Source organism: Erithacus rubecula (genome assembly GCF_903797595.1).
Source record: "Erithacus rubecula genome assembly, chromosome: 11".
NCBI lineage: Eukaryota > Metazoa > Chordata > Aves > Passeriformes > Muscicapidae > Erithacus > Erithacus rubecula.
Genome location: NC_136663.1, coordinates 20,626,572 through 20,651,015, shown reverse-complemented (window position 1 = coordinate 20,651,015; position 24,444 = coordinate 20,626,572). Strand labels below are relative to the sequence as shown.

At 45.8% G+C, this 24,444-nt stretch overlaps 1 protein-coding gene across 1 annotated transcript; it reads left to right on the top strand.

Annotated features, from left to right (window-relative positions):
* The first annotated feature begins 2,696 nt into the window (after positions 1 to 2,696).
* BOK (BCL2 family apoptosis regulator BOK) lies at positions 2,697 to 23,497 on the top strand. The gene is made up of 5 exons (XM_079315532.1): positions 2,697 to 2,984; positions 3,847 to 4,225; positions 7,926 to 8,054; positions 17,474 to 17,637; positions 22,378 to 23,497. The coding sequence occupies exons 2-5, from the start codon at positions 4,003 to 4,005 to the stop codon at positions 22,501 to 22,503; spliced, it is 642 nt and encodes a 213-aa protein (XP_079171658.1). The 5' UTR covers positions 2,697 to 2,984; positions 3,847 to 4,002; the 3' UTR covers positions 22,504 to 23,497.
* The last annotated feature ends 947 nt before the right edge of the window (positions 23,498 to 24,444 follow it).

Sequence of the window (24,444 nt, the reverse complement as noted above, 5' to 3'; positions counted from 1 at the left end):
AAGTCCTTCTTCTGCAGGTGTTTATAACATGGGATCTCTGTGTGTAGTTTCTTCTGGAATTGTAGGATGTGTGAAGTTGCTGGGATAGGCTCTGCAAGGTGAGGCACAACAACAGCTCCAGTCAGAGCCAGGCTGTGGGAACACAATGTTGAATGACCTCCTTGGCCTTTGGGGCTATTCTCATGCTCTTACAGCATCTATGTCATGCAGAGCCTCTGTAGTGTGCTCACAATTCACTGGCTATTTTGCTTCAACTACAACTGCTGAAAGGCCTTCCCAAGACTTCCTTCTCTAACAATTGAATAGTTTAATATTGAGCAAAGCTGTTCACAATTAAACTATCTCTGTGTTCTTGCTGATGTAGCTTCTCCAGGGTTTGTTCCCATTTGAGATGCATATTAAATATATCTTTGTGCTCTCCTGGTTTTACTAAAGGAGTGCTCTAAACTGTTTTGGTCACTCCACCTGAGACAGGAGCTGTGATGTGGAGCCTGTTCCAGAACACTGTCAGGAACAGCTACACTGGAAACTGTTTTGGGGTGATAAAAACTGCTTTTGCACTGTTTCCTGTCATTCCTTTGCCACAGAGGTTTTCCCATTATAGATCCAGTCCCCTGGCATGAACATTCTGTGGGAAAAAGGGCTCTGATTACACCAACACAACCTTGGATTGTAACACCACTTATTTTCTGGTCAGCTGAGCACTGTATGCTGTTATTTCCTCTGTTTTTACTTATAGAGACCATTCAGTGTGAAACTTTATGTTTAATACAAAGGTATAAATAATATAGGTAGAAAACCATGCTGTTGGGTGGGGATTTTGTAATACAAAATTTGATTTTTTTAATACACAACCCCCTCATGGTTCTTGTTTCTGTGTCTTTGCTGCAGGGTGGTAGTTGAGGGGGTGCTGCATGCTGTGACAGTTGGGCAGGGAACACATGTGGGATGAGATTGGCACTCACAGGGAGCTGGGAAGCACTGTGGCACTTGCATATTTGCCATATTTCTGGGAAAAATTATCATTAGTTAAGCAATGCTGATATTTAAGCATTCATTTTCATTTCATAGCCCTACTGAACAGGAACAGTTTAGATATGGCTCCTGTGTCAAGCTGTCATTGTCAGCTGCTACAGGAAGCTAAGACATAAGTTTTAATAATTTTTCAGCCCTCAAGGTGGTAAAGGCAAAAATACAATTTTCCAAGACACTATCAGGCCCACTCTGCAGGGAATAGGTGAGTTAAGGGTAGGCAGTAGCACAGAATCTCTGGAGTCTTGATTTCAGCTTCTGTGGACAGGCCTGTATATGAAATTCTGAGTAAGGCTATTGGATAAAAAGAAATTTCTGAGAGAATCTTGGAGCAAACACATCTGGTGCTGGAGATGCACAGTCACTATTGCCATCTTACCCTGATCACACTGAGCTCAGCATGCATGTTCCTCCCCTTAACCCTGCTCCTTTCCCTGAAAAAAGCCAGCTCAGCAGCTCAGAAAGGTCTGTTGCTGAAGGGTGTGAGGTACCTCAGCCCTTTCCCAAGACAGCAATGCAGTTAATGGCAGCCAACATGCTTTGTGTTAATCTGTGCTCGAGCTGTGTGTTGGATGCTGGCCAGAATGTTCAGTACGTCACATAAGAAGGTTTTTAAAATGTTCATTTGTTCCTTTTTATCCCTTGATTTAGAGATCAGCATTGGTGCACGTTGTACTGGAGGGATTTATGTGACCCATACCTTGGAGAGGTGGTGTTCTGTCTTTTCTTGAAGGCAACAAGATGACAGCAATTACCTCTCACTTCTGACCTCCTTTCAGAAAGATTGTGTTACAAACATGTGAGACACCCAATTGCTAATATACAAACTATTAGTGGGGAGAATTTGTGTTTGGTCTGGTAGAATTTCTTGGCTGCAGGAAACTTCTATTATTAAAGCTTCTTTTGTTTCAAATCATAACACAGCAAGCCAACATTTGTATGTGGTTTAATGAGATGAAATGGTGTAACGTGCACGTGGAAGAAAGCTGAACATTGTGACATTAATATGATAATGTTACAACAAGAAGTTGAAGTTGAAATTAATTTATAAATCTATTGGAATTCATTGATATGTTTTTCATAGCACATTGAGATAAAGTGGGCAAGTTCCTGCAATACACTTCATTCTGGATAAACTATTTCCTATCAACAAAGCCACTTGATTTTTTTTAACCAGACTACTCGTAGTTCAGGGGGAGTTGTAAGTTCTGCTTGCCTTAGTCCTGAGCTGTGTTAATCATAAAATCATAATAGGATTACAGAATGATTTGAGTTGGAAGGAATCTTAAAGATCATCTATTTCCAGCCCCCTTCATGGGCAGGGACATAGTCCAAAATGATGGAGGTGATTGAATTGGTAGGACTCACAAATGAATATGAATGTCTAATTCCCCCACTTGGCACTGGATGAAAATGAAAGACCAACATCAACTCTGTCAAAGCAGCTGTGGGAATCCAGCAGGAATTATTCCTGTTTCAGCAGTGCATTCACCATCTGTTACATGGGTTAACCTGGTCCAGAAATGATGCTCTCACCCTCACCCTGAAGCCGAATCCTTGAACGAAGCCCAGCGAAGAACAACAGAGAGCCTCCTTAAGAGAGAAGAAAGGGGAGGAGAAAGCGTCTCTCTCTGGGCATAGCAACCCCACCTCCCGGTTATTTCATCTTCCTTACAAGGCTTAAGCCAGAAGCTTTCCTCTGTGCCTGGTCCCTTAAAAGCAGGAGAGCAAAGCCCAAGGATCCCGGCGGAGCGCAGCCGGCATGTGCGGCTGATGGAGATGGGGAAGGAGGAGCTGGCATGAGCCCTGTGGGAAGCACGGAGAGGCTGATGCTCTCCAGAGAAGTGTGACAGTAACCTGTGAATCCTAAACCAGTGATGCAGATCTTCTAAAGAGACATGAAACCAAACCCAAAAAGAGATTACTGAGGGGGAAAAAGTGCAACATGAGAGGTAAATATATTTTTCCTTGGGCAAACTGAAATAACTGGCTGTGTTTTGTTTGAAAATCGTCGTTGTAAGCAGGTGGCTGAAACGGCAGACTGAAAAATGCATATATTAATATCTGAATAAAGACTGGTCTGACTCTGACTTCAAAAGCAGCACTGGGTGAAAAACCCAGAGCAGTAGATGAATCCAGGTACCTCTAAAGAAATTTTGATGTTTCCCTTAAGGCATTCACAGCTTAAACCTTTCCAAAAATCTACTTTTCTGTTTTGCTTTCTCTGCTGTTGCTAGATGTTTTCAAGTAGTAGTATGCATGTTTTTTTGGGGGAAAAGCGTGGCACAACCAAAACCTAAACTGAGAATGTATCTCAGAAAACTGTCTCCATCAAGACATTTCAAATGCTCCCATACCTTTGTTCTTGCAATAGTGCCATTTCTTCAGAAAGATCCATGACCTACTGAGCTGGAATGTCTGTTGACATCTGGTTGAGGTTACTGGAACTAGTATTTGGGGTTCTTTTTTTTTTTTTTTTCAGTTTAATTGAAACAAGCTGAGATTGTCTGCACATTCTGTGAAGTGTTTCCATGCTCTGTCTAGTCTCTGTGATGGGTAATTCTAGAACTGCTAAATCTGAACGGGAAAAGAGGAAACACCTCAAGAGTTTCAAAACTGCAGCCCTTCTGTGGACCATGCTGCCAGGGATACTCAGTGGCTCAAAAATGCAAGACTTTGACCCCCATCTGTAAGATGGACCAAGGCAAATGTTTTGCAAATGTGATACTACTGACTTCAGCATAACTGTGTTCTTGAACTTCTGATTTACATCTTTGCAATGCTAGAGGACTTACAGATGCTTTTATTTACCAGCTAAAATGAAAACCTGGGCTGTGGAGAAGAGCTGCTGGAAGCTCTGACAGACCTTGAGGACAGAGGATTACTAGACAACTCCTGCAGATTCTCATCAAAGGCTTTGGCTCAGCCTTCCAGTCAGTGCGTGCAGAGCTGTGGGTTCAGCACTCGAGGATGGAGGTGCTACGCCGTTCCTCAGTCTTTGCTGCAGAGGTGATGGAGGTTTTTGACAGGTCTCCCACTGACAAAGAGCTTGTGTCCCAAGCCAAGGCTCTCTGCAGAGACTACATAAACTCGAGGCTGATTCAGGCAGGTGTCAGCTGGAGCAAACCCGAGTACAATGCCCCAGTGCCTGGGGGCAAGCTGGCCGAGGTGTCCACCATCCTGCTGAGACTTGGTGAGTCCTGCTGGGATGGGGAGCTCAGATTGGATGGAGTGATCAGACTTCTGGAAGAGACTTTTCATGTGATGATATACAGAGGTTTTTCTTCTCTGCTTCTGGCATTGAGTTTTAGTTTTGGTGATCTTCCCTAAACAGCTCCTTTGCTTGAGTTTCCTCAGTCTCTTGGAGCACTGCTCAGCACAGGGTTTCTGCAAAATTGCCTTTTTCTGAGGACTTGCAGCAGCTCAAAATCACAAAGCAGTCTAGGAAAGCCCAGCAGCAAACTGATTCTGTGTGCACAGGTCTCCAGCTGTGTAACAGCTCTCACAGTACTTAGAGCAGTCTGTCTCAGCTGGGCATTTTAGCAGTGTTTTCTCCAGTGAGTGCCTTGATTACCACAATGCATCTGGCATCTTCTAGGGCACTGCTACTGCTGGACCTGGGCTTCACCCAGCTTTAATTTAGGGATAGTTGCTTAGAAAATGTGCTGTGGGAGATTTTATAAAAGCTGCTTTTAAAATTTCCTTTGCCTACCTTAGTTATTCAGCAAGACCTGAGTTTTCCTTTTTTTTGCTGAAGCAAGGAGTTGTTTAGTGTTGTCTGGCATACTCTGCCAATCAGTGCCACCTTCACAGTACAGTAACTATGGGGGCTTCAGGGAGACCCATTTGAAGGTCATGCCTGGAGGCTGTGACATGAAGATATGCTTTAGAGCTTCTACCAGGTGCACCCTCTAAATGTTGACAGTTGCCTGTGTTTTGGGTTGAGTAGCATCCTGTGTGCTCAAGTCTAGCTCTTTGTCATTACTCTTGGGAGTTGCTTCCAACATCCCTCTTTGCCTGCAGGCTGGTATATTAGTTCACATCTGTGGGAGCTACCACCAGCATTTGCATCTGATTTAATTACATCAGACAGGTCTGGTGAAGTAAGCATTAGCTGGGCATAAAAAAAGTCAAGATCAGGGCTGGTCTCCCCCCTTTCTCCCCTTTCTACCAGTTTGATACTATCCTAAGCTCCTTTTTAAGGCAAAGCTCTGTTTCTCACAACTGACTTTAAAAAAAAATTCATTATTTTTCTCTTCTATGCTGATTTTACCTCTGCTTTTGTTTCCAGTGGTTGTTTGGTCTTTGGGGGGAATTTTTCTGTTCTTCTGTCAATCTCACTGTGTATTTGTACTCACTTTCTTCTCTGCCTGCATTGGGGGTTGAGGTTTATATACTTTCAACCCAATTTTCTGTGGGTGGCCAGGAACATGTTAAAGGGCAAGCAGGTGGCTCACTGGATCTGAAGGCGTCTCCTGGATTGTCCAGATGGAAAGATTTGGCTGACAATCCCAGGAACTTGGTGCCTTCTCTGAGCAAATCTGTTTGGAGAGCACCATGTGGTACCCATGCAACCAGAAAGGTGAGCAGTCCTCCTCATTAAGATGAAGAATAGTTTTTGTCCTGTTTTTTTAGAAACTCCACTTGTCACATGGCCCATTCCTTTCTTTTCCCCTTTGCTGCTCTAACCAGCACAATGCCTGCTGGTATCCAGTCACCTGCCAGGAATGGTAATCCTTAGCCACTTCCTAAGCAGTGCAAACAAGCAAACAGTTTTTTCCTTCATGATAGTTCTGAGAAGCCTGTGGAGATGGGAAGTTGGAGTGTTTCCTAGCCACTTGCACACAGAGACTGATGAGGAGTCTGGTGGGTCAGCAGAATTCCTGGGCACAGACAATGCTGTTGGAGGTCATAGGGAGGGAGGCTCCATCAGCTCAGTGAGGCTTAGCAGCTAATTATGGCAATTAATGAGTCAGGCATGGTGAAACCTAATGGTATGGCCAAATGAGGCACCCCAGACCAACCTGCTGTGACTGTCATGGGCTTGGTTTACCTGAACTTTGACCTTTGACCACTGCAATGAGCTTCTGCACATGGGAACTGTCACTGCTACCCTGCTAATTCCTCCACAATCACTGGAGGAAGGAGGAGAAATCCCCAGATTTCTCTAAATGTTGCACAGCTGGGTATCAGAACAAGGACACTGGAGATCAGCACCAGGGTATCATGCCACAGAAGAGGTCCTGGGGCTGCTGGGGCAGGGAGGCTCTCTGAGCATGGGAATGCTTTCCTTCCCCAAATGCTCCTCCCTGCCGTGTGCCTTGCTGCAGAACAGGCCATATGTGCCTCCAACCAAACCCTGATCTCATCTGGGGCCTCCAGGCACTGCTTGTTAGAAGCTGTAGCAGTGGCAGACTACCAAGTGCTGATCCCAGCCTCCTGTGCCTCCCTCTCAGCTTACCAGGGCTATCCCCATTTCCTTGTATTTACCAGGAAGCCTGTGTGCTGCCTGTGAGGAGAAAAGGCTGCTCAGTAGTCTAAGTTAGGTTTCCTCTTATCAGGGCTGACCATGTGTTGGCAGGTTTCCTCTTGCTGTCAAACAGGGACAATCCCATGCTCAGAAAGGGCTGGGAGAGCTCAGCTGTGGAATTCTGTAGGGCTGGGTATTGCCTGTGCTGAGTGCCAGATAAATGAATTAAGGATCAGTAGCTAGTGGCTCCATAACAAGATCCTGATTGCAGTGACATGGTTTTTTTTACCTCTCGTATAAATGAAATTTTGAGGAAGATCAGTTGCCTTCTGGCTGGGCCAAGTCACCTGAGTTTTGCAGTGGGATATAAAGCTGTTGGGATAACTCTTCCTCTTCCCACAGCACCCTTGTGCAGGAAAAGAGCACAGTGTGTCCTAAATCTAAGCCAAAAAGGGCTTTCCATGCACAAAGGGCCTTGGTCCCATGTGGTGTTTGCATTCTGTCATGCTCCTACAGCAGCTGTGCTACTTTCATTAAATATCCATGAACCTCTATAGGGAGAGAAATCCCTTGGAGATTGGGATTTATTAATTCTACTACTCGAAAACTGTGGGTTTTTTCCTACAAAGGAAAACCTTTACTGTTGTTTCCCAAGCTCCATAGCTCAGTCCTTTTGGAGGAGATTCTCTGCTTGTCCTGGGTATTTTTGTCTTGATCTTTAAGCTGGCCTAACACCTTCTGCCATTTCCCAGCTGGGCAGAAAGACCTCTGGAGGTGAAAGCACATGTCTGTGTGTGTCAGGTATCTTGCTGCTGAGAAATCAGCCATGCAAATTAACATCTCTTTAATAATTTTTAACCCAGATTGGCTCTCTCTTTATGTGTGAGCATAAAATAGCTGAGAGCCTCTTTGTTTAATTAATGTTGTGCAGCTCTGGGTGGATCCTTGGTTTTCATCAGCCTTCAGCATTCTTGAGTTTCTCAAGATTCTCTCTCTTGCACTTCAGGCATTTTTGTACAAGCCTGATGGGTGCTGAGTTAGGGCGTATCTCACAAAAGCTTACATGGATGTACATGCCTCCTTCTCACTTCTGAAATAAAATGACATGGCTTTGCTTATCTGAGACCTGTCTCCTGTGCTGGAGGACAGGCAGGCAGCCAGCTTGGGAACAGCATTTATATCAGGGATTGCTGCAGCCACACCACTGCTGCAGGGCCACTGCTCCTTTTTAGGAATCCTAGGCTGCAGATGGTAGGGAATTGCATCTAAATCACCCTAAGCACTCTGCCTGCCTAAACCCAGGTGGAGCTGGGCTTCAGCCTCTTAGGCTGAGGGCATCCCTGGGGTGCTCCCAGCTGTAATTCCTCCATGGAGAGAGCAGGGCTTGGTGCTGTGTGTGCTGACTGTGGCTGTTTGTTTGCAGGGGATGAGCTGGAGTACATTCGCCCCAACGTCTACAGGAACATCGCCCGCCAGCTGAACATCTCTCTGCACTCTGAGACTGTGGTGTCTGATGCCTTCCTGGCAGTGGCTGCACAGATTTTCACTGCAGGTACAGTGCCCAGACAGACACACAGACAGGGCTGGGTGGGAAGGAACAGGATGGAGCCACCTCTCTCGGAGAAGCCTGCAAGGTGGGGCCTGCTTTCTGAAAGGGCTCTGGGCAGTTTGGCAGTGTGCCCTGCTTTAATGGTTTAATGAGAGCTCCTCTCTGCTGCCTTCTGGCAGGGAAATGTCCTGCATTGTAATATCCTCCCAGTAGGTTCTGTCTCATTCTAGAAGGCACCTTGTGCCCTTCCTCGTTAGGAGGTGGTTGTTACCTCACTGAATAGGGAGGTCACTCATTCCAAACTTCTTTGCTCACCATTGGCAGCTGCAGAAGATTCATTGCATGGGAGTCTCCCTTGTTCCAGCTCACTCTGCTCATGCTGGAAGCCAGAATCAACTCATCACAAGAGAGCTCCTCTCCTCCTGGCTTCCTTTCCCACAGCAACACCCAGAATTGCAATGGGAGCTGCTGCTTTGCCTTTCTCATGTTGGGGAAGTCTTGGTCCTTAAGGCTGTTCCAGATGAGGTGTTGCTTTCAGCTTTCTCCCTGCTTAGATGTGAGTGTTCTGATGCTGCTGTTAGACTGGCTCCAGAGATGATGGTCAGAAGCAAAAACGTGCCTTATGCTGTGTTCAGCTCTTCCTGGAAACAATCCCTGCTCACAACTGGAAAAGCAGCCTGTGGGAATTGAGGGAAGAGAAACCTTTTAGAGGGATTTATGTCAGGCAGGTTCTGACATGGTTATAGGTTTTTCTGCAATGTCTTGTTGTGTTGTCTGTGGAAGGGAAAGATTTGAAACAAAACAAAACAAACAAAAAAAAACCAACAAAGAAGGCAACAACTTGCTAGCAGCATAGCAGTATGAAGCCACTGGAACCAGTGACAATAGCATGGGAAGTGTCACAGGATGCAGGGACTCTTGTCACTTTGGCAATAGTTGCTACAGGATAGAACTCCAGCTGTCAGTTGTGCTTTCAAATAGGCTACCTCACTCAAAACCTTTTAATCCTCACAGTTGATTAACTGTGCTTCTTTATCTGGAACCACTGACACTCTGGAGAAGCCCTGACATGCAGAAGGTCTGAAGATCTGTGTTGGAGAGTACAGATCCTCCCCAGAATCATAACAGATGGTAAAATGGATCTCTGACAGGACTGCTGAAGCAGAGCTTCTGGCAGTTTGAGCAGGGCAGATTTTACTGCCTGGGTTAGGGAAATGGATGGAATTGGACTGTGTGGCTGGTACTGCAGTTTGCCTTTCCACTGGGCTGGCTTGGGAGGGTCTGTGAGCTCAGAAAAAAACAAGTATGGCAGGAATGTCTCAGTGTGGCTGTTTGGCAGGTGCCCTGTCTTGTCACTCAGTGCTGAGCTTTACTGGTGTCAAGGCTTACAGAAAAAAACATGGTCAGGTTGGCAGGCTTAGGTGCAATTTGAATTGAATTTTGAATTTGAATTTTAGATGAGTACAGCTGACTGCATTGGGGCTGGCCCACCTCCAGAACTGAAGTGACACACAGAGCTAAGCCAGGAATGCTGCAGGTGGAGCAGACTGTGATGCTGTGATGCTGCATAACCATGAAAGCTTGCTGCCTCCTGGGAATTCTGCTCTCACTGTGTATTGACAAATCCATGGAGAGATGCACTTTTTGGGTGTTCTTCAACTTCTCAGCTCCTGAGAATGTGTGGGTAGTTTAAAATTAAAGTAGAAATCATATCTCATAGTTCAAAACCTGGATTTTCAGGATATTAAGAATTGAATCTAGATTCAGCCCACTGAGGCTGACAGTGCTGGGGACTTTGGACTCAAGCTCTGTTGGCAGTGCTGCCCCTCCTCTGGAGCCACCCTGCTGCAGAAATAGTAGTGTGCTGGCTGCACAGGGGCTGATTCAAACCTTCTCAGAGCTCTCCATGCTCTGTTCTTAATTCTTTCTCATCTCTGCTGGGAGTTGTGTATTTAATTGCTTTTATCAACTTGTTATTGTAATTTCTCCTAGGTATAATGCTGCTGAGTGGCAATGGGGTAGGAGCTTGCTGATTTTTAACATTCCTGGATCCCACTGCAGTCTCAAAACTCAGTATTTAACAATAAATCCAGCAAACTGGAGTTGACTGTAGCAGTCAGACATTAATTCCTTTTTTTTTTTTTCATAGTTCAGAGGAAAGAGGCTCTTATTGAAAAAAGGAAACCAGACACTCAAGTTCAGTCTGAGTTTTCATGCCACTTACTAAGTTTATTAAGAAAACAGCTACAGTCTGACACTACAGTGCGTAGACAGCTTGGGGAGCCCCACTAGACACTTACAATGCCTTTCCAGCAAGGAAGCAGGGGATATTGAGCCTTTATTGCTGGAGAGGATTTCTCCTTAATCTTTTACATGTCTATTCTTTCACATTGTGGTCTGGTTTTGAGTCTTCACACTGTAGCTCTGTCTGTGCTCACTTCCTGTCCACACTGTCTACAACTTTTGACTAAGCCCAAAACTGCCCTGAGCAGGCCTGTTTCAATGCCTCCTCTTCCAGTGAAGAAATTTTTACTAATACCCAATCTAAACATCACCTGGAACAATTTGGGGCCATTTCCTCTTGCCCCATGGCTTGTCATCTGGGAGAAGACACTTTAGGCTCAAGCTGTATTTTGTTCCCCTGTTCCCAAACAACTCACTAGTTTTTCAGGGTGAGGAGAGCCCATCTGTGTGGAGACAAGTACTGCAGAGCCCTGATCTGCTTTTGATGGCAAAGGATCTGTAATAGCATCATCTCTGTGATGTTGCCATTGGTTTTCATTTGTGGTCCAAAGGTGCTCTGCAGGTAGCAGGAGACTTTCCCCTGACTTGAACAAGCTTTGGTTTGGGACCTGGCTGAGCTGACATTTACCTTAGATTTTAAAACAAATGCAAGAAGGAAGAGGTCACTTGGTGGAAAAACAGAAGTAGAAAAGGGAGAGGCATTTTCCTTTCCTAAAGGAAGCACTTCTGTCCTGTTGGTAAGAGCTGCTAGGCATGAGGGCTTTTTCAAAGCTTCCAGCCTGGTTTTTACTGGGTTTGGTTTTCAATCAAGAGTGCCTGAGCTGAAGTGAGCCCTGTGTAACAGGAATGTAGGGTTAATGCTTTCTGAGGAGAAAGCACTTTCCCTGCAGGAGCAAATGGATGTAGATGACACCAAGCTGACTGGTGCTGTTGACACACTTGAAGGATGGGATGACATCCAGAGGGACCTGGGCAAGCTTGAGAGTGACCCATGGGAATCTCATGAGGTTATACAAGGCCAAGTGCTGATGCTGCATCTATGTTAGGGCAACCACCAGGATCAATCCAGGCTGGGATGAACAGATCAAGAACAACCTTGGGAGAAGGGCTTGGGGGTACTGGTGAGTGAGGGCTGGACATGCCCTGGCCCTGTGTACTGAGACCCAGAAACCAGCCATGTGCTGGGCAGCAGGGGAGGGGGAGACTCTGCCCCTCTGCCCCACTCAGACCTGTCTCCAGCCCTGGGTCCTAGCACAGGAAGGACCTGGAGCTGCTGGAGAGATTCCAGAGGAGGCACCAGGATGATCAGAGGGATGGAGCAGCTTTGCTGAGAGGAAAGGCTGGGAGAGTTTGGGTTGTTCAGCCTGGAGAAGAGAAGCTCCCAGTGACCTAACTGTGACTTCAACTCTCTGAAGGAGCCAACAAGGAAGTTGGAGAGAGAATATTTACAAGGCTGTGGAGTGATAGGATGAAGGGGAATGGTTTCATACTAACAGGTTTTTATTAGTTGTTAAAAAGATATTTTTCCTAGAGAAGATGAGGCCCTGGCACAGGTTACCCATAGAAGCTGTGGCTGCCCCTTCTCTGAAAGTGTTCAAGGCCAAGTTGGATGGGGATTGGAGCAACCTGGGATACTGGAAGGTGTCCCTGACTGTCAGAGACTGGGAAAAGTAATCTGTTTTGAGGCATCTTAGGATGCTTGGAATGCATGGTGGGGAGAGGGTCAGACCTTGCTCGGGTGAGGTGGTGCCCTGGCCCCTGTACCCCCACCCCAGAGTGTCTGTCAGCCATGGCACACTGAAGGCAGCCCCCCAGAGTTACCTGCCCCAGTCCCTGAGTGTCTGAGAAACCACAGGTCCCACCTGGCAGGAAGGTCCAGGATGGGCCCAAGCTTTAACAAGCCTGACCACAAAGCAGCACATCATTGTCCTTTAACCCTACCTTCATTTTGGAGTGTTATATCACTGGAACCCAGGACTTGGTACCTATATGTCTGTTTTGCTGTATCTTTCCTTCTTTCTGTTTTTTTCCTTTCTTCTTCTCTCTTCTCATGTAATGTGACATTGAATGGGTTTAAAGATTCTTTATGTTCAGTAGGCTAAGTCTATGCAATGGTAAGTGATGTTATGTTGCATTTACTCGTTTACCAATGTTCCCTAATTTTCTGTTGTTTTCCAGCAAATTTTCATGTGTTTTTTTGCCTCTTGAGAATATCTGGTTGGGATTTTCTCCTGTGCATCTATCCAAAGCAAAACAACCTTGGTTTTAACCCTGGAATTGGCTGATGTGTAACACTGCCCATGACAGGGGACTGGAATGAGATGAGCTTTGAGTTTCCCTCCAACCCAGACCATTCAGGGTTTCTCTGAAATGCTGTTAGAAATGCATCCTGCTGCTCCCTCAGTGCTTAGGCTTTATGACTTGAGCTTCCTGCCTTGTGCACACCCCTTTCAGCTTTTCTCTCCACCAAAGCCTGTTGTGTCTGGCTGTATTCTCCCAGCTGTTGAAGTGTAGCTGTGGATCATGTTTCTTTAAGGTCTGATTTGTGAGCAGGACTTTGATGCTGAGTGGAGCAGAAGGAAGTTTATTTGAATAACCTCAGGTAGTGTGGTGCCCTGAGACTGCACAGTCATGTCTCATGGTTTCTTCATCTCTCCCCTGGGGCAGACAAGCTCATATGAGCAGGAACACTTTCAAGAGCATTCCTCTCCTGCTAATTCATTTTACCCTGGGCTCAGCAGTGTTTACATACCTTCACTCCATGGCTGGCCTAGAGAGTGCAACTTGTATTTATTTTTTATAGTGCCTTCTAAGCAGCCCTTCACTTTTTCCATATCCTTTTGTTCCATGTCTGTGAGCAGAGCTTTCTCTCTTTTGGCCGTTCCTTTTGGACCAGCTTTCCATTCCCTGTTGTTGTTAGCTCCTGTGCATGTTAATCCACACAGTGGGAAGCTGTGAATGGATTGTCTTGCTTGGTGATGAGTGCCTGTTTTACCCAGTGTGGATGACAGCCAGGCCCTTTGAGGAATTTAGAGCAAGCCAATGTAATTTTGCTTCTCATGTGCACTGGCCAGATGCAATTCCAGCTTGTGCTGAGATGCATCATTCTAGTGTCACTTTGAACCTGGCCTGGATGTCATGGGAGACAAAGGCACTGCCCTCTCAGTAATTGTGCTCCTCTGCCCCTGCCAAGAGAGTCTTTGAGAGAGAAATGGAGCTGGTGTCCTGGGAAAGTGCAGAGGATGGCTGCTGAGGCTTGTTCCCTCTCCTGCCTGGGGCTGGATGGTTGCTGGAGCTCTCCTGGGCAGGGGGCCTGGCCACAAGCATGGCCCAGGTGTTGGAGGTACCTGCTCTTCCCCTGCTTCCTACAATATTAGTGAGAAGAGGAGCATAAGCTGTGCTCTGCTGTTGAGAGTGAGAAGCCCAGCCTGCTGTCTCCATCTTCTGATTCCAGCAGTGGCAAGAGGACTCCAGAAAAATGGAAATCAGGAAGGGATTTCCTCCTCTCCTGCCCCCATGGACTGACTCTGCTAGTAACAGGAAAGGCAGACTGAAGGATTGGTTTGACCCTTAAGGGCATGCTCTGAAAAGAGGATGTGACCCCTGAGCCCTCCACATCCATCACCATTATAAGCATTACCCAAGAACTCGTTCCCCTTCTGTCAAAGAGAGAGGGGTTCTCTCCATGTGCCAGCACTCACCTCCTGCAAGTCCTGCAGCAGTACCACTATGGAACAATCCTGGCAGGGGAGCTGGAGCTGAAGGGCTTCCTCTCCATCCTCTCTGGACTGATGTGCCTTAGAGCAAACTGCTTTCCTGTCTGCTGGGGCAGTCATGGGTCCTCTATCCTTGAGCCCCTATGTTTCACAGGCTGTGGATACACTTTTCTGCAGCCCTGGAGACTGGAGCTCTCTTTCTGTACCAGAGTGACTTCAGTCCTGTCAGTCTGTGTTACTGCCATGTAAATATCTCAGAGCTAATGGACTTGCTTCAGATATTTAAAGAGTGCTGTCAGCAAAAGCTTGGGAATAAGCCAGTGAACTCTTCCCTGGAATTTTGGGTAACTTTTGTTATGTAACTCAAGATGCAAGGAACCATATTTCTGCAGGGATGGAGAACTGCAAAACTGACTTATACTGAAGCTGAATATAAGCCAGCTGAGGCTCTGGTCCTGAACATATCATCAGCAAGGAGTGTTATTACCCCTTAAGGCCTCTTTCATGAGGTAGAACTGTACTGACCTGCACTCAGACAGCCTCTTCCTTGCAGGGAGAACCCCTCTGTCTAGTCTTCTGTGGTTTCATAGCCTCTTCCTGGCTCATTCTGCTGGCTGTCATGGTGACACACAATGTGAGAAAGGCAGATAAATAGTGTGAATGCCAAACAGGCAGTGAACTTCCTGAGTGACAGTGCTGGTGTCAGGGACACAGCAGGGTCTCAGCAAATAAAACCAAAAGAAGAACACTCATTTTAGCTACATTAATAACTTCCTCTGATTTCTGGGATAGTTCTGGGGAAGGAGAGTATCACAGGGGATTTGAGCTAGTGCTGCTACTGTTGCTGCAGAGCCCCACAAAAAGTTCATCTGTAGATTTTTATCTTGCATTAGTCATGAAAAGTGTGGGGTTTTTTGTAACACTGAATGGATTTTCTTCAGTCTAACAAGGTATTACTGTGGCTGACATTTGAAGAGTTCCTCTAAAGTTTAGTTTGGTTTTTTTATTATTATTATTTAAGGAAAAGAAAAGCAAGCAATTCCTGAAAGTGTTAGTGTGAGTGCCCCTTTTGAAGCACCAACTGTAAGAATTGTGGAAATGTTCTGAAATCTGCATGTTTTCTAAAAAAATATAGGACATTCTGCTGCAATGAGAAGAGCTATGAGGAGGATGGAGCTCCATCTCAGGGGTGATTCAGGCTACCTGGGGGTCTGAGAGTGCAATGAAGGAAAGAGGGAGACCCTTCACCCTATTTAAATTGTATTTTTTTCTTGCTGAGCACATCCAATTTTCTAATGGTGTATTTAGCCCCTCCTGATCCATAGATCTGTTATCTGTGTGCATAGATTGCACACATCCTTCCATCCTCTCACCTCTTTTCTTTCTTGTTGCAGCTTTTCAAGAACACTTATGTGTGGTTTTTAAGTATTAGAACTTCACCAGGTTTCTGAATATATTTGGAGGAAACTCTGAACAGATTCAATAGAGACCCAATACTGTAAAACACTTCACAATATGCTTAATAAATATGGCTATTACAGTTAATAAAGTACAAGGGGGATATGCCAGCTGTAGTTCTGCATGGGAGTGAGAGGGTTGTGTTTCCAGGTCACTGATCCTGAGAAAAGCCTGATGAGGAGCAGCTGACTGCAATGTTTGAGCATGAAGGATTTATGACTGCAGTGTTTGAGCATGAAGGATTTATTCTCAGTGGTGCTGGTAAGGCTCAGGGGAGCCCCCGGGAGGCTGGCTGGCACCTAGAGCTGAGCTCCTGTGCTTATCACTAACACCAGCAGGAAGGTGACTGTGCTGGGACAACTTCCCTGTGGAGACAGTGCTGGCAGGAAGGCTGTCTGTGTTCTGGGAGATTAGATAACTGGCTGACTCTCCACCTCTGCACTGTCTTCAGTAGGGTAGCACAGACAATATTAAGTAGGCTGTGGCCAAATCCCTGAAGCTTTTCAGGTGGAGACTGAGCCCTAATCCTTATTGAAGAGGACAGCAGCCCTCATGAGTGCAGGTGGAGGGGTAGGCACTCTGGTGAGCAGCAGAAGGACACAAGGAAATGGCATGAAGCTGTGTCATGGGGGTTAGATTGGATATTAGGAAAGATTCTTCCCCAGAGGGTGGTCAGGCACTGAACAGGCACACCAGTGGATGTCATGGATCCAGGGCTGCCAGAGATCCAGAAGCTTTTGGACAATGCTGTCAGGCACAGGGTGGGATTGTTGGGATGTCCTGTGCAGGGCCAGGAGCTGCTCTCAGTGATCCTTGTTGGTCCATCCAGCTTAGGATTCTATTCCAACAATGATTCTGTGAACTGTCTTGGCCTTGTAACTTTGCCTCCCTTAGCTGCTTTTGTGCCACTGTAAAAGTGAAGATGCTTATCTTGTATGCTTTGAGTGTCACATTGGAACAGTGATTAGAAAAAAAAAGGAATGCTTTGTCTAAGGCTGTTTAAGCTTTATGTTGAAGACAAAAATCCCAGCTTGTTCAAACTATTTGAATTCTATCACCTCCTATGCATCACATGCATGGCTGAGAGCCAGTGGCAATACAGAACATATTTGGTAGTGCACACCTTAGTGCCTTTGGGCTGCTTTTTATCCAAAGCTCTGCAGGCAATGCTGAGAGGCAATCAAACTATACTAAGGTCAGATTATTTCATTCTTCTTCTCTGTGTGGAGGTTTTCCCTGATTCTGGTCTCCTGCTATTTCTTTACCCGCATGTGGAGAGCACACAGAGCCTGCACAGAGGCAACATGGTCACATATAATGAAGCAGAGGATTTCCTTTGATTATTCAAGACTTGTTGGATCCCAGAAACCTGGAATTTTTGAGCTTTCTATGTTTTCTGACACTGACCCCCTGGAGAACACTGCTTTTGACCTTGGAGAAGCCTTCCAAATTTGAGTGATGGAGTTAGAGTGATGGGTGTGCAGTTAAAATAGAGGTGTGTGATTTCATATGGTGAAGGGTTTTAAAATTGGAGTGTTCAGAATATAGTAATAGGTATGGGACAAGATGGAGGATTTTGGGTGCTGTCTCTTTCTGTGTTCTTCCTTCTTCATTATTTCAGACAGTAGTTTCTGGTTAGACAGTTGGTGCTGCACTGTGGGTCACAGGAGTTTGGTTATTGGGTCAAAAGTATAAATAATGTAGGTGTTAATTCTCTATTGGACTGTTTAGCTTTAAAACACCTTGTAACTAGCTGGATTCACCTCCATTTTGCTCACTTTTAGCTGGTAGCTAGAGGTGCTACAGAACTCTCTGTACTTCAGATAAGATTTAATAAACAACCAAGCCCAAACACGAGAATACTCATCTCCTTTGTGTTTTTAATCCTGACTCTGAGTGAAGACAGAAGAAAATGAAGACAAGCCACTAATTAAGTGGTGCAGACACCACCTTTACAAAGACTGAGCAGTGTGTAAATATGACTGGCCTTTTTCCTTTTGGCAGGCATAACGTGGGGCAAGGTGGTGTCTCTGTACGCCGTGGCAGCCGGGCTGGCCGTGGACTGCGTGCGGCACGCGCAGCCAGCCATGGTTCACACCATCGTCGACTGCCTGGGAGAGTTTGTGAGGAAGACCTTGGTGACATGGCTGAAAAGGAGAGGAGGCTGGGTAAGAAGTGCTGTCTCATTGAACTTGTTTCTGTGTGTCCAGACCAGGAAATATCCCAGTTAATGAAAGTGAGGGTGTGGTCTCTGCAGATTTATGCAAAAAAAGGCTTTTTCTTTATGTGAGATTCTCTTTCACAATGCTGTGGCCACCTCTGTCCTACTTACACTTATGCTAGACTTGTGTAACTGTTATCTTCAAAAACATCAGTTATTCTTATCCTCAGCTTGCTGCATAGCTGAGACATAATCATTCAATCCTGACCCACCAGCACCTGTTATCTTCCTGATCTTCTCTAGAGCTAACAGCCAGTCATAGTGGGACACTGTAAGGATCCTTCCTGTGAGGCACAGTCACAGGTTTCCTAGAGAAGCTGTGGTTGCCCCATCCCTGGAAGTGTCCAAGGCTTTGTTGGACGGGGCTTGGAGCAGGCTGATTTTAGAGGAAGGTGTCCCTGCCCATGGCAGGGGTGGGACTGGATGACCTTTAAGTCTCTTCCAACCCAAACCATTCTTTAATTCTGTAAAACTCTTGGCCAGCTGTTTTGGAAACTGGCAGAAAATGAGGCCTGCCAGCTTAATTCTCATTTCACCCCTAAGCACTGGATTTCTTTGGTCTCTCTATTCCCAATGAGACCATTGGTTCCTGTGGGGGATCATTCATAGTAAGAACTTTATTTTGATGCTGTGGCATAGCTGGATACCTTTCCAGTGACCCCCCTCAGCTGACTGGATTGACTGGCTGGCTGTGTTAGTGGCTGGCAGCTGGGTGATGTCTGTGTGTACCAGGTTCCATGTGCCTGTCTAGCAGGGACACAGACAGTCCTTGGATCCTCTAGTGTGCTGCTGGGCAGATGCTACTTGGGACAAAATATTGCCCTATGACACCACTCAGAACAAAAACATCTCAGAACTCATAGAACATCTTGTTCTCAAGGCATGCACTCTTTCCAGACTGAGCCACTGCAGCAAACTCCCTCTTTTCCAAGAGGTGAAATTTATTCCTAAGCTATCAGGAAATGATCAGGCTCCTCACCCATAAAGATCTGGAGAGAGGGGGCTGTCTTTTTCCAGACTGAGTATTGCTCCTTTGTGCTGAGACTCTCCAACTGTCAGTAGCTGGTTCAGTTACCTGATTTCTTCAGGAGTGTGAGGAAGAGCTGGAAAAGTATCATTGTTCTGATTTTGGATGTCTTGAATTTACTAAGTACCAATCCTACCTTAAATCATCCCTGCTCTCTCTAAATCTGTGTCACCTTGAGGCCAGCTGACTCAGAGAACTGTTTGCTTGGGCTGAAAGTAACCTTTGATTTGAATGCCCTGACCTGTTTCATTTTGCATTCCAAAAACTGATTGTGCCAGGCAGGTGAAGAGGATGTCCTGGGATTGAGTAACACTGTTCCTGCCTGTGAATGCCAGTCCCTACCTCAGTATCATTTGAGGCTTACTTTAACTGCACACATGCAGAACTGCTTGAAATGCATTCTCTGAAACATTTTTCCCTAAGATCTAGTTTCATTAAAACAGAAATGTTGCATAGGAACACATCTCTTTCTAGTTTCCAACTATTTTTTCTTTGCTTTGGTAGAACTTGCATGCTCTGCTAAGTTAGCATCTTGTTTTAATTTTTGTATTGCTTCATTAGAGTTCAAAACAGAGTGTTTGGGTAGGTCCAAAAGGATATTTTTGGAAAATTTCTTGCATAGCAAGCGTGCTGCAAAACCCATGTCCAGAGCAGCAGTGGTTCTGTGTGGCTGAGGAGATAAATCCACCACTGGCTCCTTCTGCCAGCCATCCCTCTTTAGCTGGGCAGCACATTCCTCTTGGAGCTGCTGAATCCATGCTGATTGCTCTTGGGATCTGGCCTTAAGGAAGGGAAGCCAACTTCACTGCCCCCACCAAACACAAGGCTGTGAAGGCTGCTGGGTTTTTCTGGTACAGCCCATTTCCAACACCCTTATCAGCAACTCTGGGCTGTGCAAAGGAAGCTCTTTTCCTCTAGAAATGAGGGGTCCTTTCAGTCTGGGGAAAGGCTGCTAATTCCATCTTGTGCTGAGCCTCCTTGAATATTCTTCCTCTTGATCTAGGCACTGCAGCAGGAATTTCCCAGCCTTGCTCACTCACAGACCAGACCAAACCAAGCAGCTCTTTGGTGGAACTTCTCCCCCACTCCCAGGCCTAGCTGGTGTTGGTTTGTCCTGGCATGCCATCCTTGTTCACATGGCCCACATCTCCTGCACATCAGCCTAGGATGAGGCTGCCAAGAGTAACCCCTATGGCCTGAGCTGGTCCAGGAAAGACACCATGGAGACTTTGGAAAGGCATGTGAAATTCTTTATTCAGCAGCAGGTTCCCATGCTGCTTCCATAGGGTGAGAAGACCACAGAACTCAATGCAAACCTCACAGGAAGAGCAAGAAAGAGCCTTTGAGACATCATTTCTTCCTGGGAAGAGTTTGCAGCCTCAGTGGCTTTACAGTAGAATGGAAAGATTTAAACTTTTTTTAGCAGCATTTGCTCTGAAGCAGTGTGTGTGACTTGAATTTGTTTGAATAATTAACACAGAACATCAAACTGACATTGTAACAGTTTATCAGTGCCTGACAAGGCAAAAAGCCTTAAGTAGCTTTGAAGTTTTCAATTCCACTGCCTTATCAGGTAGGCTTGATTTGGATAACAGCAGCTAAAGCAATTGTTAAACAGCTGAGTAATTTTGCTTATCTAAGCAAGCTCTGTACTAAGTGCTTCTGAGTGCAGCTCCTCTTGGTTAGAGCAGTGAGGTCATTGCCTTTGGGTGAACATAGCAGTTCACCTTTTCTCATCTGGCAGTTAACCCTCTACAGCTGTAACCAAGCTGTATGGGCCTTGCACTGGCTCACATGGGGCACTAAAGCCCATCAGAGCTGATGTTTCTCAAGGATCAGGTACCCTACCATGAGTGTTCAGACAGGTAACTGCATGTCATGACTTCTCTCAACTAAAAGGATAGCTTGACACAACTGTGTTTTAAACATGAACTCCATGCAGGTTTCTAGAATCTGAGAGGTTGAATCAGCTCAGACTATTTTCCAATTCAAATAGGGTGAGTGTGCTAAGCCATCTCTGGAAGTGTTCAGGGAGACTCACCTTACTTTCCTCCACAATACAAAGTACCTGTAACCACTGGTACCACATTGCAGCATCTCAGGTAACTGTCTTGGCTCTGCTTGCTGTGTTTGCTTGTGTTTTCTAGCTATAGGCAGCAGTATTTCCACAGCTTGGTGCTGACTCAGCTCTCTCCTCTCATCCTGCACCTTCCCATCATTTCATGCTCTGTATTCCTCCCCTCTGCAGTCTCTACTTGTTAGTTATTCACAGGCTCATCATCTCCTGATGCTCCCAGGTCAGCATTGTGGTGAGGTGCACCATGCCAGCCTTCCAGACATGGTGAACAAGGTGCTGCTGGGACATGTGGGAGCTGCTGGCTCCAGAGCTTTGGTCTGTAGGTGATGATGGGGTTGGGTAGTGTGGCTGTACTCACTAACCAGACTCTGGGATTTATCCCTTCAGCTCCCTTTCCCTTTCTTCTAATGATGACCAAGGTTGGTCAGCAAGGCTCATGCAAGTCTTGAGCCCAAGCAGAAGGAATAGAGGAGGTTATTGGAGCATTCATGGTCTCTCATGTCCTGTTTGGAGAGGAACACCTCAGAATTGAGAATCTCACTTGTCTGTGCTAATGTCAGAAAGTAAATTTGGAGGACTGCTGAGCTGAGCTTGTAAAGAAAAGCTTTTGGGGATATGAACATTTGCCAACCTTGTGATGTGATTATTGTTCCCATTTGCCACCCAAAATCTGTTACTGCAAACCACATGGGGTTGATGTGCTAACAGTGCACCCTCTGTCACACAAATACAGTCCACATCTTCTGCTAGGCTGGAGTTTAACCAGAACTCAGTTATATCATGGGCAAAGCTTTTAATTTTTATTTCTGCACCAGAAAATACGCTTTCCTCTCTACCTCTGTCCTGTTCACTTCACCTTCTCAATATTTGCCATTTTCTCCTTCCCATGCTAGCTGAGAGCCTGTTTCTACCAATTTGACTAGGTTTTTTAGGTTTGTTTTGTTTTGTTTTGTTTTTTGTTTTTTTTTCAATCATTGCAAGCCAGCTTCTTTTTAATACTTGAAACCAGCTGCCCAAGAGATCTTTTGAGACCCACACATCTGGGAGGCATCTCTGCTGGCATATATATTTCCACAAACAAAGCTCAAAGCTTGCATTGCTTTGGATTTAAATTGGGGGATGACTTGCTTGAATGTCTTCCAAAGAAAACATTAAATCAAGAGAAAATGTACAAGCAACTTGAGCTGATATTAAACAGGACAACCTCTGGGAAGCATCTGGCTTTACAGAAAAGGATGGGAATGCTGATACTGCTAAGGCTTCCTAGACCTTTTGAACAGAGAAAGAAAGTTGTATTTAGCTATCCAAAATGAGAAGTGCTGGATAATCTTCCTGTAGCATTTCTTTCCCTAGGGGTAACTGAAGAGGGGGACACTTTGCCTCTTTGGTGGGGAATTAGGAAAGTGTATTTTGCAGGGCTTTTGAGCCTGATTTAATGACTTTCAGTGTGTGGAATTGTCAGAGCCAACATCTGGTGCTGCAGCAGCTTTGGTGTGACACCATGGGTTGTGGGGCTGGGACAGCCTGCAGAAGTGGCTGATGTGGGCACCTCTCTCTGATGATCTCTCTTCCCTCCTCATTAGGCAGACATCACCAAATGTGTGGTGAACACTGACCCCAGCCTTCGCTCCCACTGGCTCGTGGCTGCTGTTTGCAGTTTTGGTCATTTCCTCAAGGCCATCTTCTTTGTCCTGCTGCCTGAGAGATGAGTCTGACTTGCCAAGCACAACCCCCTCGCCCCATCTTCTCTCCCACTCCAGAAGCAACAAGAAGTAACTGGAGAAGTAATTCCAGACTGGCAATGGCAATCTCTGAAGAGGAGGAAGAGAAGAACTGGGACACAAAAAAGGCTTGTTCTCTTCTCCCATCAAGCAGGAGCAGATGATCAACCATAGTCTCCTATTTGCAACCACATCACATTAATCCTTCTAAGAATTGTGTTTCCCTGGGTGACTTGCATGTGTGGCCTGGGTGTAGCTGGTCCCTGGGCATGCTGGTGGCAGCTGTGTGCAGCATGGGACTGTCAGATGGCTGCTCCTTACTGCTGTGTTGCATGTTTATGCTAGCACCAGGCAGAGGGGAGGAGGAAGGGTATATTATATGAAATGGGATAAAAAAATAGGAGAGGGGGAGAGTCCCTTCTTCAGTCCATGTGATTTCCCTTTCAGTCCTCAGACTTACCTTGTGTTGATTCTTATTGTTACATTTGTGCTTAAACTTCATCTCCTCCTTTATCCCTAACTCACTTGCTGGGCTCTGCCCCAGCACAGCATGGTGAGTTTTTAACAAGATAAAACCAAATAATCTGTCAACAGATGCTTCTCCCTGACAAATCCTGGAGATTGATCTGAGTAGCTGTGTGAGGGGCAGGATGAGAGGGCAATGTGTCTTTTGTTGACCCCTCTTGCTGCACTCATCTCAGTCAAACAGGAGAGCAAAGGGCAATGCCTTCAAGCAACAACCTGGGATGGAATTTCATCATGAAGAAAAATGTATTCTCCTCTGTGATTCTGTCAGAGCTAAGCATGTAAGTAGGAAAGGGTGGGGGGCATGGGCAGAAATAGGGAAGTTGCAAGTGGCATTATAAAAGCAGTGAGCTGTGCTGAAAGTGGCTGATGGGTGTTTCTCCTTTAATCTCTTTAAAGTACAACTCATAGTCTTCTTTGTGGCAAACAATAAAAGAAAATAAGTGGTATTTCACTACTGCATAGGCTATTGTATTTGTTTCCAGACCAGAGTTAGCAATTCCAAAAAAGGCCAGAACAGTGCAGAGACAAACACTCCAGGCATGCTAAAAATACTTCAGCTTTTCCCCTGGTAGAGCATGTTAACATGTTAAAACTCCCTTGCCTGGTTCATGCCTGGAATTTAACCCATGTTGTTGCCATGTCAGAAACATGCTGTTTCCACCAACAGATGCAGGGCCTCCCTGATATCAGCAGGGAAAAGCTGTGGGGCCTCTTCTCTGCCAAAGCTTTCTGGAGCCTCCCTGCTCAGTGCCCTGCTCCCAAAAGTGTGGCACTGGACACAGAAAAAAAAACCCCATGGATTAAGAACATCTGGTGCTATAGGAGGTTTTGCTTGTTTTTTTCCCCTGATTTCCCTCCCAAACATTTAGAGGGGCCCTGACCAGCACAAACCCTAGCAGAGGGTGTGTAGGAGTTAAATCCTTGCACATTCCTACTTTTTCTGCTCTTTGCACTTTGGCTGATGCCTTGGCATGAAGGTGCCAGGCCCAGCTGCATCCCTAGTGCTACACCCCCAGTGAAGAGTGTTTGCTCTACAAGTACATTTTCAAATTCCTGTGGATCAAAGCCCATCAAGGGTAAGGTTCCCCACTCCCAGTCTTTCAACAGAAACACTCACTGAGAAGGAGAGAGGCTCTCATTCCACATCAGAGCTGTGTGCTGCCTTGGGCAGTGGCTGTGGAGACTTTGGGCTGGGTTATACTGATGAAGTTGCCAGTGTAGCTGCTGATGGTGCCATGAAGTTGGGGCTGTAAAGCTTGCAGCAGTTGCCCAGATAAAACCAAATTGCCAGAGGAATATTTAATTCTTTTTTAAAATTTCCTGACATAATGGCATCAGGGTTTTTACTGGCATCACTTACAGTTAGGATTTCCTTCCTTAGATTCTTGGCAGATCTAGCTA

Excerpts from the sequence above, each read along its gene's own strand:
- BOK (XM_079315532.1), top strand. The coding sequence starts at position 4,003 with ATGGAGGTGCTACGCCGTTCCTCAGTCTTTGCTGCAGAGGTGATGGAG. Across the intron at positions 4,226-7,925 it reads CACCATCCTGCTGAGACTTG|GGGATGAGCTGGAGTACATT; the intron begins GTGAGTCCTGCT and ends GTTTGTTTGCAG. Across the intron at positions 8,055-17,473 it reads TGCACAGATTTTCACTGCAG|GCATAACGTGGGGCAAGGTG; the intron begins GTACAGTGCCCA and ends TCCTTTTGGCAG.